General features: G+C 39.5%; 2 protein-coding genes across 2 annotated transcripts in view; both read right to left on the bottom strand.

The window, feature by feature from the left end:
• LOC111064956 (voltage-dependent calcium channel type A subunit alpha-1) overlaps window positions 1-12714 on the bottom strand; it is a 50665-nt gene extending 37951 nt beyond the window's left edge. Inside the window, 13 exon segments of the mRNA XM_041595458.1 lie at window positions 651-986; window positions 1800-2313; window positions 2397-2594; window positions 4491-4595; window positions 4679-4738; window positions 7262-7377; window positions 7885-7988; window positions 8054-8274; window positions 8362-8517; window positions 8873-8973; window positions 11109-11248; window positions 11362-11680; window positions 11960-12714. Of these exon segments, the coding sequence (XP_041451392.1) occupies window positions 651-986; window positions 1800-2313; window positions 2397-2594; window positions 4491-4595; window positions 4679-4738; window positions 7262-7377; window positions 7885-7988; window positions 8054-8274; window positions 8362-8517; window positions 8873-8973; window positions 11109-11248; window positions 11362-11580 (2270 nt within the window). The 5' untranslated portion in view covers window positions 11581-11680; window positions 11960-12714.
• Window positions 12715-18054: 5340 nt separating this feature from the next.
• On the bottom strand, window positions 18055-19383 carry LOC121404999 (voltage-dependent calcium channel type A subunit alpha-1-like). Its single transcript, XM_041595491.1, has 3 exons — window positions 19048-19383; window positions 18879-18987; window positions 18055-18298 (listed from the first exon to the last, which is right to left on the bottom strand). Coding segments are annotated over exons 2-3 (246 nt in total). The 5' UTR covers window positions 18881-18987; window positions 19048-19383.
• Between the last annotated feature and the right edge of the window lie 104 nt (window positions 19384-19487).

Genomic DNA, 19487 nt, shown 5'->3' with positions numbered 1-19487 from the left:
GGTGATTGTAATCAGATATTGTTGTTGAATATATTTACAAATAGAATGTAGATTCATACAATCAATCGATTGATTGATTGATTTTTTTTTTGGTTTTTTGTTGGTTGTGTGCAACATAAAATTGTAACGAATCCAAAAAGGTAAAAGGTAAAAAAGAAAAAAAGTATTAAAAATAGTTAGTGATTTTGTTATACTCAGTTTGCTGTCGTGGATTATCATAGATAGATTAGAATAATGTCATTGATAGGGCTATTTGATGTAACGATTAAATATATATGTAGCATAATATATAGAGCAACAATTAACGATATCTAAGCAATGCCTGGTATAATACCTGAAAAAAAACAGCCTTGGATCGACACCAGGGACTAATTGGAAATGGAATCTACGATACGAGTTTTGTACTCTTAAATTGTTCGCGTTTAATCAGGCATCTGTCTTTCCCCCAGTTTTAGGTTGGCCGACTCAGTATCGACCGGACAGTACATTCTTTTGAGAAATGAGTTGTACCTGGAAGAGATCTGGATTATCTTACATCTACGAGTAGTATGAGAAAACCCCCCAGCACATAGGCCTCACAGAACAACGGAAAGAGAACCTCATGACGTGATAGATTGGAAGCATGATTGAGTGGATGGAAGAATATTTACGGATTGGTTGGTGAGAGTATAAACATCGATGAGTATGGCAACATTGGTTTCGGTCCCTCCGTCACTTCCTCCTCCTCCTTTTTCTCCTCCTCCTTCTTTTTGCTTTTGCCTTTCGTTACGGCTACAGTGCCATCGCCGTTCTCCACGTGGACACCATCGCCCTGGAGGGCCTCCATTTCCTTTTCAAGTTCTTGCAGTTGTTTCTCTTTATCCTCTTCGACTTGTTCCTCTTCGGCTGCTGTTAACTCTTGTGCATTCGCCAAATTATCAACGGCGATAGCCAAGAAAACATTTAAGAGCGTGTAATTACCGAAGAGTACCAAAACGATAAAGTATCTGTTTGGAGTGGGGGGGGATAATATCAAGAACACAATGACAATTAACATAATATTATACTCAAGTGTTTCTTATGTTAGGTTCTATGAGAGGTGTATGTATATGTGTATGTATGAGCAGGCAATCAATCGAGTATTCCGAACAAGATCTTGGAGTGGGTAGTAGTGGGAGTGGATGGAACTAGGAGTACTACGTTTACTACTACAGTGTCACACAGAGTCAAGGCCAACACAAGTCGCGGAAAAGCTGCAAATAGATATGGCAATGGAGAAGAGAAGGTTAGGCATTAGCATTCGTTCAAACTTTCAATTAGCATTGATTTCTACACTTACGAATTTGGTGACCATTGCTATATGGGGTGGCGCAGGTTGGCTCTTGCTGATGGGAACGTGGAACTTGTGGGACTTGGGCTTGCAGAATTTCAATTAAATTCTTCAAGCTCCAAAGTCTCTCTTGGTTTGTTTTTTTGTTTCGTGCTCGATTGCACAGATTAATGGTTCGACGTTCAATGACTAGGACTCCACTTTAGATTTTGGGGAGTTACAGGACACACAAATACGAAATACGAATACGAAATACTAAGCTAGCGTACAAGTACGATCGATATACATTTAAAATGAGTCGGGGGAAATATGTTCTTGAATTAGCTAGGAGATCCCAGACGGGATATGGGAGTTGGGGGTTTATCTGATATTTAGTTAGCTCGATACAATATTCCAAAATATTGAATGCAAATAGCGTACACAATGCATATGATCAAGAGAGATAGAGAGACAGTGAGAGAGTGTACAAGATAAAACCGAGAAAACTTACATAGAGTAAATCATTCCTTTCTGTGCACCACCTTGCGATATGATGCCCTGGTACATGACTTCGTTCCAATCCTCGCCAGTGAGAATTTGGAATACGGTCAACAGGGCAATCGGGAATGTATTAAAATTGGTCTCGGGCGTGCCTCCGGGCAGATTGAACTGGCCGCCAAATAGCTGCATGCCAAGCAGTGCGAATATCAGTATGAACAAGAAGAGCAGGAACAGCAGCGAGATAATTGATCTCATTGAGTTCAGCAGTGAGATGACTAAATTGCGCAGCGATGACCAGTATTTGGTTACTTTGAAGATGCGCAGTAGTCGCAACGCACGCAGCACGGACAGACCGAACGAGCCGCCCTTGACCTCGGACCAGATCACCTCGAATATCGAACCACTAATGACAACACAATCAAAACGGTTGAACGACGACTCAAAGTAAATGCGGGGCCCCAGCGCGTACATCTTGATGAACATCTCCGACATGAAGAGACCGAGGAATATGAATTCCGCATAATCTGAAAATCACAATCAAACAACAACAACAACAAAAAAAACAAATTAATCGATCTACAGGGATCTGTATCTGATCTATACTTACACAGAAATTCTGTGAGGAACGAGGGCTGGCCATAGTGCTCGACGGCCACGCAGACTGTGTTCAGAAAGACGAGTACGATCACGAACCAGTAGAACCACTGCGTCTTCACCGTGTGACGGATCCAGAAGCGAAATCTCTTCTCCGCTCTCCAGAATCCCGTACAACTGCCTTGAGGTTTCGAGCGAGTTTTCAGATAACCTACGGGATGGAAAACGAACACACATTGTTAGTAAGATTCGTTAGATCGCGGCGGTGTGTGGTAACAGATGTATAATATCCACCTACAGCGCATAATCAGATACTACAGTGCGTTTCAGAACTAAAAGTTTATTAATCTCTCAGTTCTTATGGCTCTAAAACCCACTGGTTATCTCTTATATTGATTTACTCAAATACAATGTGATAGAGAGATGTACACTTAAAGACACAGTGGTTGTTGCCTTGGTTACTCTATAATTATTGGCACTGCATACATATAGACAGACAGATCTAATTGATATGATGTTCGAGATGTTACGTTACACAAGTGTGATGCATCCATAGGACTAGCACTAGACAGAGATTACTTTTGTGTGCCGCGGATTTACATACATATGTACATATGTATGTATTCATGCTCATCAGATCTCTGTTTGAATATAATTTTCTACTTAAAATGTATGTATGTTATCTTTTTTTATAATATAAATTGTCATTGATTATTTATATTCTTTTGGGGGTAAATGCTATCAATATATGAATGTAAACTTATTTTTTTCTGCCCTGTCTAAGCTGTTCGTTTTCGTAGGAATTGATGTCCGATTTTGTATTCCATTCAGACAGACAGATCTAATTGATATGATTTACTCGGGTTAAAATTTAATTGGATTTCCCATTCAAAGATTACTTGATTGAGTTCAAATTAAAAAAGAGTGGAGTTCTAATCTGCACAACTCTTTAAACGACGTTCGTATTGGAATACATCCCATAACAAATTTCATCAGAAATATATTTCGAAGACGATCCAGTTAGCATTTGAATAGATGATCTGGTTAGACATATTTTTTAATTCCAACTTATTCCAACTTGTCTTATGGTTGATTGATTTGTAAACCAGAACAAGCCCTTTACCCCTTAAGTCTAGTAAGATATAGCAGGGATTCTAATCGGTAAAATTCTTTAACCACTTCTTATAATATACCAATATATCCCACTGGATGGCGCTTAACAATATGCAGCACTATATGTAACATTATTTTACATACAAATCAGATTATACTTTTAGGTGATTTCTGTAACATTTCCCTAAGAATTGGTGCAATATATCCAAAGACCTAATTGGGATGCAATCTAAATCTAACCCGGTTGAATGTTTGCAGGCAGTACAACTAAATGAATGGTCTACTTTTTCTTTAGACAAAACACTCTTTTGTGATTTTAACATACAAGTACGAGTACGAGATACAGAGATGTTTTACGATTCAGATACGAGTTGTAATGATTTTTATTATATATTTGTTTTTTTTTTTTGTGTGTAGAGTATTAATTTTTGGATATTTTCTTCGCCGACTCGTGTGTGTGTGTGTGTGTGTTTGTGTGCAGTGAATAAATAAATTATAATTTACTTACACATTTCGAAACGATATTCAATGTAAGAGATTTACAAATTCGTTTTGTTGTTTGAGAATATTGTAAGGTTCAAATGAAGAAACGAAATATCGAAATTAATTGCATTTCGGTTTAAGTTTTTTTTTTTTTTGTTTGTTTGTTTGTTTTAAGCAAAGACAAAAATTGTATTATTTATAAGTATTTGTTTGTATTAAAGACATTCGAAGAACAAGAAAAACTAGGCAATCAAATGCAACTCAACGCAATTCAAAAAAATTGTAGCATTTTGTGTGTGGGTTTTTTTGGTGTATAGAATTTTCAATATAGTACAAAGGTCCATGCTTTGCCCTCTTCCCAACGAATGAAGGAAACTCTTCATAAATGATATTAGTTATGCCCTAACTTTGATAGACGACACCTAAGCTGTTTCTCCGGAACGTTTTTAGTTCATATCTTACATCCAAAAAATTGTGTGTCTTAAACTTATTTTTTAAATATCTTTCTTACCATCATCGCCATAGTCCTCCTCGGCTTCCTCCTCTTCAGTGTCTGTTGATTTCGATTTGCCCAAACTTTTCAGCTTTTTCCGCTTGGCTGCATTACGTCTTCGTGCTACAAATTCAACCCAAAAAGATCCATCATTAGTATCATTGTAAATTAATAAGAGTAGAGTTGGTATTATATATGGCAATCACCCTCCATTATGTGCATTTTCTCCTCCTCTGTTGTTCGCTCTTCGGCTAGTATCACCTCCTCTGAAATAATATCATTGGAATGTATCAATTGGTATTTGGAATCACATAAGGCAAATCGGTTTAATCAACAAAATTAGCACAAAAGGATTGTATATGTAGTATATACTCGTACTTTTACATTTACAATACATACATATATAGTATATGTGAGGGATATGTCTTTTGTATAGTGGGGGAGCATGATTGGTCTATATATATTTATAATTATATTTATACGATATTTCCATCTTTGTGTTGGGATATTTACTTTACACTTGGCAATGCATAGGAGCTTTTATCTGTTTCTGGTTCTATAAGGAGTAGGTACGCTAAGAATGTGCCACAGGTGCTGGCTATATATGTATTAATTATCTGAGTACAACTGGTAAATATATATATATATTTAGATTTATATAAAATGGTTGGTATAGACCAAACGAGATGATTACAATGAATGGTACCTCAAACTGTGGAGAGATATGATGATCTCAAATTGAATTAATTACAAAACTCTGTTGGGGATTTTTAGGGAATTAAAATCCTTATTGAAACGACCCTTTAAAAGGCATGCACAAACTTCTTTAACAATATTAATTAATTCTTAGGGATGATGAAAGAACCATTTGTGGTCTCGTATATTCTTTGTTCTTTGAGCAAGATCTAGACAAATGAGAGCTGTGCATGAATTCTTTTAGTTTGTAAAAGAAATTCTTGTTAAAATATTCATGAAAAATTATAAAACATTTCTCAGATATGTTTTCGGGCAAAGTATTTTGTGCATTTTGTTTTTGGTCTGTAATGTGTATTATTGTCTATTGTTGGATAGTATTTCTTCGAGTATTTGTGTTGTTTCGGATGTAGCATGAGGTGTGGTGTGGGATGTATTATGGGAGTATATAGTAGATAGATTTTACAAACAAGAAATAGGGGTTAAATACTATACCAGCTTTACAAATCCATTCAACATAGCCGTTTAACTCTCTTTCTAGTTGCTGCTGCCTTCTAAGTTTAAGAAACTCTTGTCTATTTTCTACTTTTTCTCGTTCTTTTGCGAATTCACTACAAAAAATAATCAAAATAGAATGTGATAAACCAAAAAATAGGATTTGATTCGATTTCGATTTGTTTGATCAGATGTAAGTACAAATGTAAGTAGTATGTATGCAGCATTAGCATTACAACAGCAAAATCACTTCACATCTTTGTACGAGAATAGTATTCCATAAATCAAATTAAAGAAGAATTCAAATTATAGTTCGTTCCAAATGGAAAATCCAAATAAAACCAAAAAATTCAGACAGAGACAGAAATAGAGATAGTGGAAATTATTTAGTGGCAACTAAAACGATAATAATAACACAGAGTTTGATATATGTATATATTTGTTGGCATCGGTTCTCGGAATGATGACTCCCCAGCGGGACGAGAGACCCTTGGAATAAGGTCAGAAGTCAAGGGAACAATGTTTAATGGTTATTACATACGTAGTATACACATACATATGTATGTATGTATATGTTTGTATGGGCAGTATGCAGAATGATTTATAGGGCAAAAGCCAGCGAGAAGTACTCGTCCTCGTACCCATCCATAATGGGCTGATGGCATCATCAGAAGTGTGGCTATGGGATGTGGGTTTTGATGAGTAGTTTTTTTTTTTTTTGTTTATTTGGGTGCACTTGCGTATGGTCAGTGGTGTAAATATATAGTATATAGCTGATTCCTTTTAAACACTAACATTTCACACCATACTCCACTGGCAGGGGGATCGGGAACTGGCATCTCTTTTGTATTCGCAAGTAATAGAACTTTTACTATAATATGTATGGCTAGATAGTTGTACTAGCTATTTAGTTTGGTTTCGGGGTAGGGTTAAACGTTGTCTCTATGTTAGTTTGTTTAAATTCAACTAAAGTTTGGTGTAAGTATAGCAAAATGCATAGAATACGTACTGTTCCGGGGTAGGGGGCAGAAACGGAACGATTAAGGTGGAGGCGTGGATTGTTTTTTAGGTGGGGGTGGGGGAGGGTGAACGAACAGCATTTCGCATAGTATTTTGTTTGATTAATCAATTGATTTTGGAGTAGTAGTAGTAATAGTAAGTAAGTATTAATTGTAGCAACTCTTTGTGGCCGTGGTTTATTATTGGATTATTATTTGGAATTTCTTGCGTTCTAAGTAGTTAGTATAGTTAGTATGGGAGTAGTAGTACGTACATAACTAGCAGTAAAATTCAAACAATTTCCTTATAACGAATATAGTATGTTGTTTGGAAGTACTTTTGGTTCGTTTTTTTTTTTTTTTAATTGAGTTTTGTTTTATAGATGGATGTCTGCTGAGATATTCATAGTACTAAAGGGGGTTTTCCTTGGGCTATCGAATATTGGGTATATTTTATATATACTATATAGTATAGCTCTGTTTCGATTTGCTTCATAGCTCTAAATATTCAATGGCTGGTTTACTTTTTGGTTGCATTCGAGGGTGGGTGTACTGGAACTGGAACTGGGGGGACTGGTGGCGCTTAGAACTATTGGTATAAACCTGCTTGTGTGATCCAGTCAAGGTACGAGACCATTGCTGTCTGAAACATGGCACGAAAACGGCATTTCTGAAACTCCATGCGACGCTCGACGCGGTTACGTTCGTTTGAAAACTCTCTGAATATTCGAGGAATACGTTTCATTTAATTACATTGATCATAAAGTCCCAAAAAAAAAAACAAAATACAAATTTAAATAGAAATTGGAATATTTGAAATTATAAAAAAAAAAAAATAATAAATACATACACATATGTACATATGTATAAAAGGGAGCAGTCTGAACATGACAACAACGCAACCCACACAAAAAAAAAAACATTTCGAATTAGTTGTAAAATTTTGCAATACTTTACATCGAATAGGTGGTATCTGATTCCGAAGCATCTATATATCACACACGAAACATATTTATAATCTGGAAGTATCGAATTTTGGAATTTCCCCCAAATACATTTTTTGTGGCATATTCAAACTCTCCCACCCAGAAAACAGAATCCAAATCAGTTCAAAAATAATATTCAATATAATATAGCAGTAGAAACAGTAAATTGTGTTGCGGTGTATAAAAGATCGGATAGATTGTTAGAGCATACGATCAGCGATAGAGAGAGAACCAACTTACCCACTCAAGACACCAAGAACTAAGTTGAGCATAAAAAATGAGCCTATAACTATAAGAGGCACGAAATATATCCAATTAAATGTTGAACCTAATGCGTCGTTGGTCTATGGATAAACAAAATTATAAATAAGTATTAAACGGTTATACGGATATATGTAATAGGGTATACCCAATAGAGTATTGACGTCCAGCCCTCCATTGTGATACATTGGAATACGGTCAACATGGCGAATCCAATATTATCGAAACTCGTAATGCCTGAATTTGGTCCATCCCATTTCTCCAGACACATGCTTGTGGTGTTGTTGCATACAAAGGAGCCGCCTGCCTTCTCTGTGCTGTTGTCCGTGTTGCAGGGTGTCTCTGATTCGCCCTCCTTCACTAGTTTATCTGTGCACATCACACAGAGAGAGAGAAGAGAAAGTGTTAGTTTCAATCGGTTCCATATGTTCAATTGAATTTTAGATATTGGTTTACTTGGATCTTCTAAGCTATAACAAGTCTTATGCAGTGCGCCCGAATAAAACTCGAGTCCAATGATTGCAAATATTACGATTGCAAACAACACCAAGAGACCGATTTGCAGTAAAGGTGCCATCGCCTTGATTATAGATTTTAAAACTACTTGTAAACCTATTTAGACGATTTATGTGTAGATCCACATCCAGTTTCAGTTTCCACGGCAGGTTGTGTGTCGATTGTAGAAAATTGTATGGAATGGAATGGGTTGGATTAGTAAAGATTTGCAATGCAGCAGACAGCTGTTGGTAGATGCACATTCATATTTACAATGGGCTCGATGGAGCCCCTACGACAATCTCTCTAGTACAGACAAAACTAATTGATGGCATGACCATCAAATAGTCACTACATTTACATTCTAAGCAGAGAGTACCCAATGATATTCTCATCAAAATAACGAAAGTAATTGAAAACAAAAAAAAATAGTAGAAGAGATTAATAATTTGAAACACGAGAAACTACTCACTAGGAATTCCAGACACTAATTTTAAGGGCCGTAGCACACGAATGGCTCTAAGTGTTCTTAGGTCTACCTCGGGCCCTATTTGTGGGTACAGTGTCATGAATCTGTTTGCAGACGTTAAGCGATCGAAACGAATAGTTGAAATTAGTTGATTAGCGATACTCAATGAATATCCAAAAACAATTACAAATATGAATTAAAATCAACATATATGTATGTACGTATGTATGTATGTAAATCAAAATGATTCCATAAAAGGGTGCATCTTAAATCGAACCTTAAATCGAAAGCAATCAAAATCAAATAGCAAAAAAAAAAACTAAAAAGGTTTATAATAATAATGTCAAATCCAAAACAAAGAAGATACATTAAACGATACATTTACGTTTAACGCGCGGCGGCTAGTTCATATATTTCGCACACACAATGGGAGACCCAAGCGAAAACTTTCAATAGTTTGTATCTGCTCTAACCTTGCGCTCATCCCCACTGGGGGGAGGGCACACATTCAACTGGAGAGCAAATCCAAGCTACTTTTAGTATACATATGTATAGAAAAATGTTCCATTAGGAAAATGTCTAGGATATATAGTTGAAAAGAATTAAGATTCCATTAGGGAGAAAATGCAAAATAAAATCAATTACGTTTCAAAAAGGATTAATAAGTATATATATACATATATATGGATATCTTATAAAATCTTTTTAGGCATAAGAAATTCTACAATTTCTATTATTTTATAACTGTCTTTTGGTTAGATATATGTAGCATTTTTACTGGTAAATAATTAAGGTAATTAGCAATAAAATGTATATGCTATGAGCCAAACATAAACTTAAATCTAAGATATATCCTCCTTTGGAATGGGTTTATATGCACTATGCAGCAACGATCTATTGTCGCCACCTGCATCGTGTTGAATATCTTCTACTGTTGTTAATTCTATGACTACTACATTGATCCATGGTATACCTATAAAATGTAAGCCAACTATAATCTTAAATCTATAATATACACAAAATATATGTATGATCGTTTGGGTTTGGAACGATGCATTAACGATCTATAATCGCCGCTGCATCGTGTTTAAGAATAGTTAAACCTTTACAGTGATTGCTATAGCTATTAAATTTGTCCATGTTTCGGCATCCAAATCCAACGTTGACTTTATGGAATATTCACTTCTAAACTAATTATTAATTGATTATGAAATAATATTTAATGTTATGTTACGATATATAGCCGGTATAAAATACATAATGTTCAATTTTCATAGATAATCTATAATTTTTAGTACATATCGAACCCTTTTTTGAGATGATGTTTTAAAATTATTAATAGATTACCCATTAAAAAAATTAAAGCAAAAAGTGGTTCGATTTGTATGTATTATATGAAATGAAAATAGCTATATCCGATCTAGTTCCAATCCGAGTTATAGGAGGCATCCTATCGATGCAGTCTATGTCCATTTCCTTTCGTCTAGCTTATCGAATTTGAAATCCATTATAATATCTACTTGAACACTCACTAAGACGACACACCACCACACGTCGTAGCTATAGCTTATTCTATAATGCAATTTTGAATTTTCAATTATAATCTGTGATGTGGGGCTAGCTAGCCAAGATATGTGGTATCTATTTAGTAGAATTTTAAATGAATTATCATTGTCTGGCCTAAGGTCCTTCTCATAAATGGTACAACAACTAAACTAAATTTTGGTTGGCTCGAAGTCTTACTTGGAATTCGGGATACGAGCTTCAGCGGTCGTAAGACACGAAAAGACCTCAACATACGCAGGTCAACATCTATATTGGCCTCAGCAAATATCGTCATGGCTCTGTTTACGATCGCATCGGACGGGAAGTTATTATTAATATTAATCTGATTTGCTTATAAATATATGTAACTTATTTATGCAGAGATTTTCCCTCATTCGATATGTCATTTTTAACAGTTTCTTAAATCTATATAAAACAAAAGCAGTTACAAATAGATCTTTTCATGGCCATAATGATTCCTCCAAAAATTCAAATATTTTTCCTGCTTATGGCCATGATTTGTTTTCTGGTTTAGTTTGCTTAAAAACTAAAGTATACTATAAAAAATAAATTAAAATTTGTTTTGCGTGTATTTAAAAATACTTATTTTCCATTAAAACAAAAAAAAACGTTGGATTATGTGTTTTTGGGGTGCTTTTGATAAAGGTTAAACCCGTTCTGGTTAATTATTTACCCCGTCACTACAACGAAAAAATCCATGATGTTCCAAATATTCCTGAGATAGGAGTGTTTATGCAGAACAAGCCCTAGGGCGAGGATCTTGAGCGATGCTTCTACACAGAAAATGCATAAAAAATAGGCCTCCGTTTTTTCCTAATTTATTAGAGAGAGAGAGAGAGAGAGAGAGAGACAACAAACAGATGATTATTTGCGAGTGACAGAAGGATGGTGGTGGGGGGATAAAAATGGTGGGTCCTTAGTCTTACCAATTTTTGAGCCAATACTGTCTTGTCGCCACCCGGCAAGTGCTCCTCTAGCGCCAACACAACACAGTTGGCTATGATTGTCAATAACACAGCGTATTCAAAGGGCGGCCATTCAATGATGAATCGTGTGTACTTTCTAATTGGGTTATCCTCGGTTAGGATAAACAATGACGTCGGACCACCACCTGGTGGGTTTTCTTCTTTTTTCGGGCCACCCATTCTATCAGCTAAGCGATGGGCTCCCTTTCGACCCAAGTGCCCCCCGCCTAAGGAGTCCTGTTGATGCCCTGCTAGCACTGCTTCCTGAGCCGCTTCCAACCTGTACACATGGAATATTTTCAAAAATATGTCGATGATGATTGCCAAATAAAATAATAGACATAATTAAGATGCCCAGAAACTACACTAATTAGATGGTAAAAATAATTAATTTCAATTTGATTTATGCAGACAAGTTGATGTCAATTAAAACCATACTGGTTGAAAATCGACGTACGATGTTAATCACTCATATTTATTGTTGCACAATTAAAACAATAAACCAAAAAAAAACCAAAAGAATACATACTTATACTTAGAAAGAAGGACATACACATACCGTCACTATATCCAATTTCTGATACTTTTGTAACGACCGCTCGGCCATAATTATTTTACACAAGGTGAACCACAATACGCATTTGTCGGGAGTGACACGCCGTTCGCATGGCACGATAGCGGCAGCAACTGGACATTTAACTCGAGAGGCCAATTACGCGAGAAGCTCGGGAGCATTTGGGAGCATGGAGCACGGAGCAGCTGGCTGTGGCTGTGGCTGTGCCCCAACGATTATTATTTTTGGCAGAGGTGGCAACGTTGTTGTCGTTTTGGAAGGGTTATTTATCGTGGAGAAAGGAGTGAGTACAGGGTACAGGCGAACTGGGGCGACTTGGGTGACTTGGGTGACTTGGGTGACTTGCGACTTCCGTGTGTGAAACTATATACACTGGGTAATGCTGGGCACTCTGGATCCAGATCCACCACGCGGCGCAACACTCTCGCCCGGGCTCAGAGAATCTCAGCCCCACCAACTCTCGCGCACTCTGGCACTCCTCCTCCTACTTTCCAGCTCCTCCTGGTGGCGCTTCTTCTTTTGGTTTATCTTTTTTATTGTTTTTTTTTGTTGTTCTCTTTTTTTGGTGTTATTTTATTTTATAGCTGACGATGTGATGTTTTGTTGATGTTTATGTTTAGTTTATGCTTATGTTTTTCGATTTTTTTTCGGATTTATTTATTGGTGTATTTTTTAACTGCCTTTTTGTGGTCCGTTCTGTTTTGCAGTTGGCTTGTATTATTGTATTATATATTTTTGCACTGGAAGTCGCGATGTGCAATTAGATTGCATTTAAAATTGATGAATTAATTTGCCTTGGGATCGCCTGACTAGTTCACTAGTCATTGCACGCCCCCACACACAACCACTTGGCCCCCATCACTTATGCAGATTGGCATTCGGTTCAGTTGCCCCACTCGCCCCACCCCCACATTATTTATGCACTGCGTATTTCAGGATATCCATTCGTACACACACACACACACACGCAAAAACACACACGTACACGTATATCCGACCCGTATGACCCGTGGTAAAATTAGACGGAATGCCGTGCCATGCTGATTCCCGGACTCCGGTTGCACTTGAGTGGGTGGGTGGCAGGTGTGTGCGGCAGGATTGTGTGGGCTAATGAGTGCAGGAGCAGCAGCAGCAGCAGCAGCAGCAGCAGCAGGAGCCGTAGCCCGGAGGAGCAGATTCTTGTTTTTGCCACACGATAATTATGATGCTCACACCGGGTCAATTCAGTTCATGACCTATAGAGACAACACACACACAGAGACACACACAATCAGTGGCTGGCTCTCACTCACTCACTCACTCACTCGCATGTGTGTACACGTGTACCAGTACCAGTACCCCGTACCCCGTACCCCGTACCCGTGTCGTGTAGCCGTACGTGTGGACACGGCTGTTTTTATGATACTGCTCGAGTGCTGCACTCGAAAAATAAAGAGGAAGGAAGGATGCATACAAAATGCATTGGCTTTTCGTTTTCGTTTTCATTTTCAATTTCATTGCTTTTTTTACCCCACACAAAAAGTGTGCTAAATGTACATAAGTATATGTACGGATAGATGGCTGCTGGTTTGATGGTTTGTCGGTTTGTTTGTTGGATGGTTGGATGGATGGTAAATATGTATATGTATGTACATATGTTGTTTCGGTTTCATTTCGTTTATTGGTATAACATTCCATTACTGGAACACGCCATGAATGAAAAATTTAGGGGATGAAACCCGCCGTGTGCCAAGAGAAGAGCATAAAACCAAAAGAGAAACACCACACACCGAAATGGGAAGAGCAATAGCAGCCGAGAAAAGCATAGCATAGAACCCACCAACCCACCCAACAAAAAAAAAAAAGCTCAAAAAACATACACACTCTGGGAGCGGAGCGGAGGGCGGAGAGCGGAGAGGTGTTGTACCGCCGTTTCGTGGTGAATATTGAAACGATGAGAGAATCATCACACTGGAAAGGATGAAAGACGAGTCCTCTTGTCCGTGTGCCTGCCTCTTCTCGCTCTGCTCTCCGCCTTTAATCATCAGGGGAAGCAGCAGCACGAGCCATCCATCCCATTCGAATTGCTGTTTACTTTTTCCCTTCCACTGGTATTCTCGAGAAATGTTTATGTTCCATAGAAATTCTAGGGGGGAGATCGTTCATGGGAATTGTTTACAGTTCTTGTTGCCCCACTGCACTAATTAAGCTTCCTTTCCTCTAGTCCTCCTCTATTCTGTGTGGGTTCTCGTTCTTCTGATAACGATGCTATTTTTGCACACACACTTTCTTTCTCTCTCTCTCTCTGTCTCTCTCTTTCTCCATCCCACGCACACAAATGCACTCTTGAACCGGCTGTAAGCCAACACTCACTCACTCGCACCAACCCACTCTTTGTGGGTTTATATCGAAGCATTCCCTGGTTTATATCGAAGCAGTCCCTGTGCCTGGGTCTGGGTTACATATATCGATGACGACGACGACGACGTTCGTACCAACCAAATTATGTTTACACTTGACATTTTCCCCTGTAGGTACTGTAAATTAATTCAAGTGTAAGCCCAAAACCCTTCTCAGCCTCGCATTATATCGCCTTTAATGAAAGGCAAGAGTATTATGGCGTGGGTGGGTGTGGGTGTGGAGTGGAGTGGAGTGGGTGGTCGGCTATATTTGCTTCTTTCTTTATGTGTAATGACGTCATTGCGGGCAATGTTGTCGGACTTTTTTGTTTTTGGTTGTTTTTCTTTTCCTTTCTATTTCTTTTTTGTGAATGTTTCTCTGGAACGGGATTATACACACACACACACGGTCACATACACACACACATGTAAATATAGTTGCGGTTTGCGGCCACTAGAGGGCGACAGACGGACCAACGAACTTCTAATTGCCAAAAATAAACAGCAACAATGACACACTTGTTCTCCCATTCTCTCGCTCTCTGCCGTCGTATCTCTGTCTCTGTTTTGCATTCATGCGCGCACCCCCTCTGCGCTCAGCCTACCACCGACCCACCCCCCCTCCAACATTCCATTTTGACGCATTAACAAAATTGTTATAAAAGTTTGCCTACTTTCTGGGGCCTGTTCTACTTTCTGCTTTCTTTCCTGTCCGGTTTTAATTGAACCACTACACAACACAACACAACACAACACACACACACACACACGCACTTAAGACACCGTCACAGTCTATGGGAATTTTGGAAATTGAATTTTATTTGGGTAAAACAAAACTAGTCGCCGTATTACACAAAGCCACCACATGGTCTAATATCATATTAACACACACTGAAGGTGTCACGGCACACGCGGGGGACATTCAGCAAATGTTTGTTCATCTGTCACACACCCACACACACATGTACACATAGTAAAAAAATAGAACACAAAAAAAAATTGTCCATAAGCACACGCGCTATAAAATTTTTGTTCACTTCCGTGGAGAAGGGCATATGCCCATTCGTCGTCCTCGTCGGCGACCACCCCATTTTTCTGCCCCTTATTCACGTATTTGCGTGCGTACAAAATTTATATTTTTAAATGGGGTGAAGAAAAAAAAAACGAAGCGAAGCGAAGGAAAGGCTGAAGCATGAGTGGGGTGGGATGGGGGGACACGGTACACATCGCATTGCATGCTGTGGTGTATGTGATTTTGTGTGTGAATGCCTGCCTGCCGAGGTAGCCCGAGAGCCATTCATTCACCTTCCAAACGGTATACACGCGTGTATACGTCACACACAGCACCGATGCCACCGTTAGACCGCTGTCGCCCTGTAACCGAAACCGAAAAAGAAATACACTACCACACACACACACCAGCACTACCACACCGCCCCGTAAGCCCACCAACGCAACATTCCACCCGTTGTGCTGCTACTGCCTCCACCACCACCGCCACCGACCGACCCGACCCGCTGACCCAATCCCAACACACGCGCACACATGCAAAGCAATTGTGTCTGTGTGTGCGTGTATATTGTATATGTGGTGCGTTGTTCTTTGGGGCTTGTTAGCTGTAAAGAAACGGTTCAACAATTACAACTGTCACGGATGGGGAACGGGAACTACTAGCGACGACGAAGCGCGACAAAAACATGTGGAAGACGGCGTACAAAGCCCTGTAGATGTGGCACTCGCTCTCTCTCTCTCTCTGGACACTGCTGGACAGTGTCCCCACACACACACACAAACACACAAACACACAGTGCAGATGCAGGTGCAAATGCCGTCTGGACAAGAGGCCCCAGTCACTATAATTCCCAGCCCAGTCCCGGGGATAAACTCCCATCATGCGCCGATACCGAAACGAAACCGAATGCACAATACTCTTTATTAGTTATTCTTTTGATTTGAAACTGTTTTTTTTTTCTTTTCGTTTTAGCTTTATTTTCACCACTCGACCCGAATTTCGGATGCCAGCGCACCAACACACAAACACTCGCACACACACACACAAAAACACACACACACACATAGCCACACAACTCTTGAGATGTGGTGTTTTTTTTCTACAAAATATTTTTTTTTTCCAGTCAGAGCCTGCGGGGCCTGGGTTTCAAAAACTGCAATTAATTCGTTACACACACAATAGAGAACACTGGGGGTGGGGTGTAGGGATTGGATTTTTCTTGATCCAGATTATGGGAAAAGTCGCAGGTTGAAAAATAAAAAACAAAAACCGCTTTGTGCGAGAGCTACAACCGACATTGTCTCACCAGTTGGACGAAAAACTCAACAAACGCAAGACTTCAACTCGGCGACTTTGTATTACAGACTACAACTACAACACTGACACACGAAGAGAGACATGGACACGGAGAAGGCGACACAGAGACCCGAAACGGGTAACGGGAACGGAGCGGGGGCACACACACGTACACCAGGGCACATGGCCAGCAGTAGCGGTAACCATCGGAATCAGCCGCAGAAGAGCCAGGCCAGCGCCAGTCCCAGTATCAGCCCTGCGCTCTGGATCGAAAAACAAAAGCTCAAGCTCTTCTTAAAGGGCCTGACACCAGAGCTGCATTGGCGCATGAGAGTACACCACTCGCTCATAAGATATTCGGTAGCTTAGGCTGGGTTGCTTGTGGGAGTAACAGAGACGACCATACACACACACCGCAGCAGAGACACAGACACAGAGCGCAGAAACGTGCTCTGGCCGCAAGGAAGCCGTTGTTTTTCGCTGTCAAGAGCCGGGGGCGAAGCTTTTGAAGCTTTGCCCACACTCTCTCTCTCTTCCGCCCACCCACACACACACACGCACACTCTTCGGGAAGACATAGAAATTACAATCGAAATTATAGTTTGTTTGTTTTGGCAGGCAAACATTTAGATAATAGATATCCAATTTGTATAGCCATATGTTTGCCACATTTAATATTTATATTGAATCCCTGTTTGTAGTAATTAGGGAAAGAAATAATCGGTCATCGAGTGTCTGGCTATCTGCGCAGAAGCACTCAAGGATATGCTCGGAGACAACCCTGGTGTTCGCGCACACAATTAACGGGAATTTGAAAAATGCATACCTGCGATTAGAACTTACGATAAAAGTGCTCGACATTAAAGTGGGGGGTTATACATTTATTTATAAAAAACCAGCTCGGAAAAGCTGGAACAAGCAGCAGAAAAAAGCAGCTTCGATGCACTCTCTTACGCTCTCCCTTTATTTTCCATAAACGTGGGAAATGTCATAATACTAGCCTACCCAACAGGGCTTGAAAAATAAGAACCATGAAAGTATTGGCTAGGAACCTCCTCCAACCTATAGTCAACATATAACATTGTTATATTCTACTTTAATTCTCAACAGAACCAGATTACGTCTTCCATCAAGTTTTTCAATTGGAAACCTCAATGACCATTTCCTATACATAAGTTGGATTTTTAGACGTTATTACCAGTGTCTAATTCCCTATTCCGATACTAATCTACAAACAGGATATTTCGTTCTGGAAATGAGAATCGTTTTAAACTTTTTAAGGCAATCCAGAGAAGCATATGAGCATTATAGGGCTATCCAATGCTCCCATCAAACACACACATTTGTACTAAAATAACTAAAGCCCATGTAGTACATGGGAAATTGGGGTTTACTCACATGATATCGCCTAGATTGGGTCGTGTCTGGACAAGGGCAAAGCTCTCCTGATCATTGCCAGGTCCTGGAACGGCTCGTCGCCGTTTATTGGAGGCCTGTGAGCCATAGTGTGCACTCCTCCGGATGACGCCATCTCCGATGATGGCTATGCTGTCATCTAGGCTATTGATGTGGCTGTTGGTCAAACGTGCCATCGGTGATGAGCCCCTTCTGCGACGAGCTCCCACACCGCCCAGCATCCTGTCAACGATGGAAACGGAATAGACCTGGTTAGTGGTCAGGGGTCAGTGCTCAATGGATGTGGCAGCCAGGAAGCACAGAACACAAAGGAATCTTAATAACTATATACTATGTAGAACTACACACACTTTGGGGCTTGTAATCATACATATATCATATTTGATGTTTAAAGCGCAATCAATTCAAATCACTAGAGATACGAGATACGAGATTCGAGATCTGCATCTGTTGCCGAGTTGCGAGACTCCTGGAACCGTGAGTAAGATGCACCAGCTGGCACCGTTCGGGCAGAACTGATAAAATGCCATTGGCAGGGACTCTGGCCGATGGCGCGTGGGCCGTGTGGATTCCCTGCTGTGTGCTCTGGTCCAGCAAAGGTAGATAAACGCCACAGCACACACACAAAAACACTGATGGCCGATGCCGATGCCGATGACGCTGACGCTGATAGTGGTTGATGACGTGCTTGATAGCGCCCAGCATGTGCGCACTACAAGTTACCGTTAGTAATTAGCAGCCGGCTAGGGCCCCACACACACACACACACACACCTTCACACAATAATACACAGGCGACTTACATTGTGTTTTAGCAGCGTACGGCGGCGCCAAAGATAAGGCGAACAGTAGTCGCACATCCCAAAAGCCTCAAAGTGAGCCGCTAACAGCATGTCCACATTTATTCACATTCTGTTTATAACAATGTTAGTTAATTATCATTCAATTATGGAGTGCTCACGTCTTACCCACTTCTGATAATTGTTTTATTCTACCGAACATATGTACATACATTCAGTAAATCCTTTTTATAATTTCGTTCAAATTTTTGCAGCTAAAATTTCTGCCCGCCCACACGGATCTTGAAATGTGTAAATATGCATAGCCTTATGCAATATTCATGCGTTTTAATATACTCTCCAACAGACTATAGGCACACACAATTATTTGCACACAATTGGTTGCAGATTTTGTTTGCAATTTTAATGATTATTGCACATTTTGGTGTTGTGATCAGACAAAATGGGGATATATGGCGGGATGGACCCGAATTTGTGCCGTGCCAGCGCTGCTTTTCGCGTGCATCGATATAAACGATTCGACGGCATATCGATATATTCTGCGCACTATTGTAAACCTATACTTTTTCAAATAGAAATACAATAATATGCACAAGCTACTACGCTTTTAAA

Source organism: Drosophila obscura, unplaced genomic scaffold (genome assembly GCF_018151105.1).
Source record: "Drosophila obscura isolate BZ-5 IFL unplaced genomic scaffold, ASM1815110v1 contig_73, whole genome shotgun sequence".
Taxonomy (NCBI): Eukaryota; Metazoa; Arthropoda; class Insecta; order Diptera; family Drosophilidae; genus Drosophila; species Drosophila obscura.
This window is presented reverse-complemented; position numbering and strand designations above follow the sequence as displayed.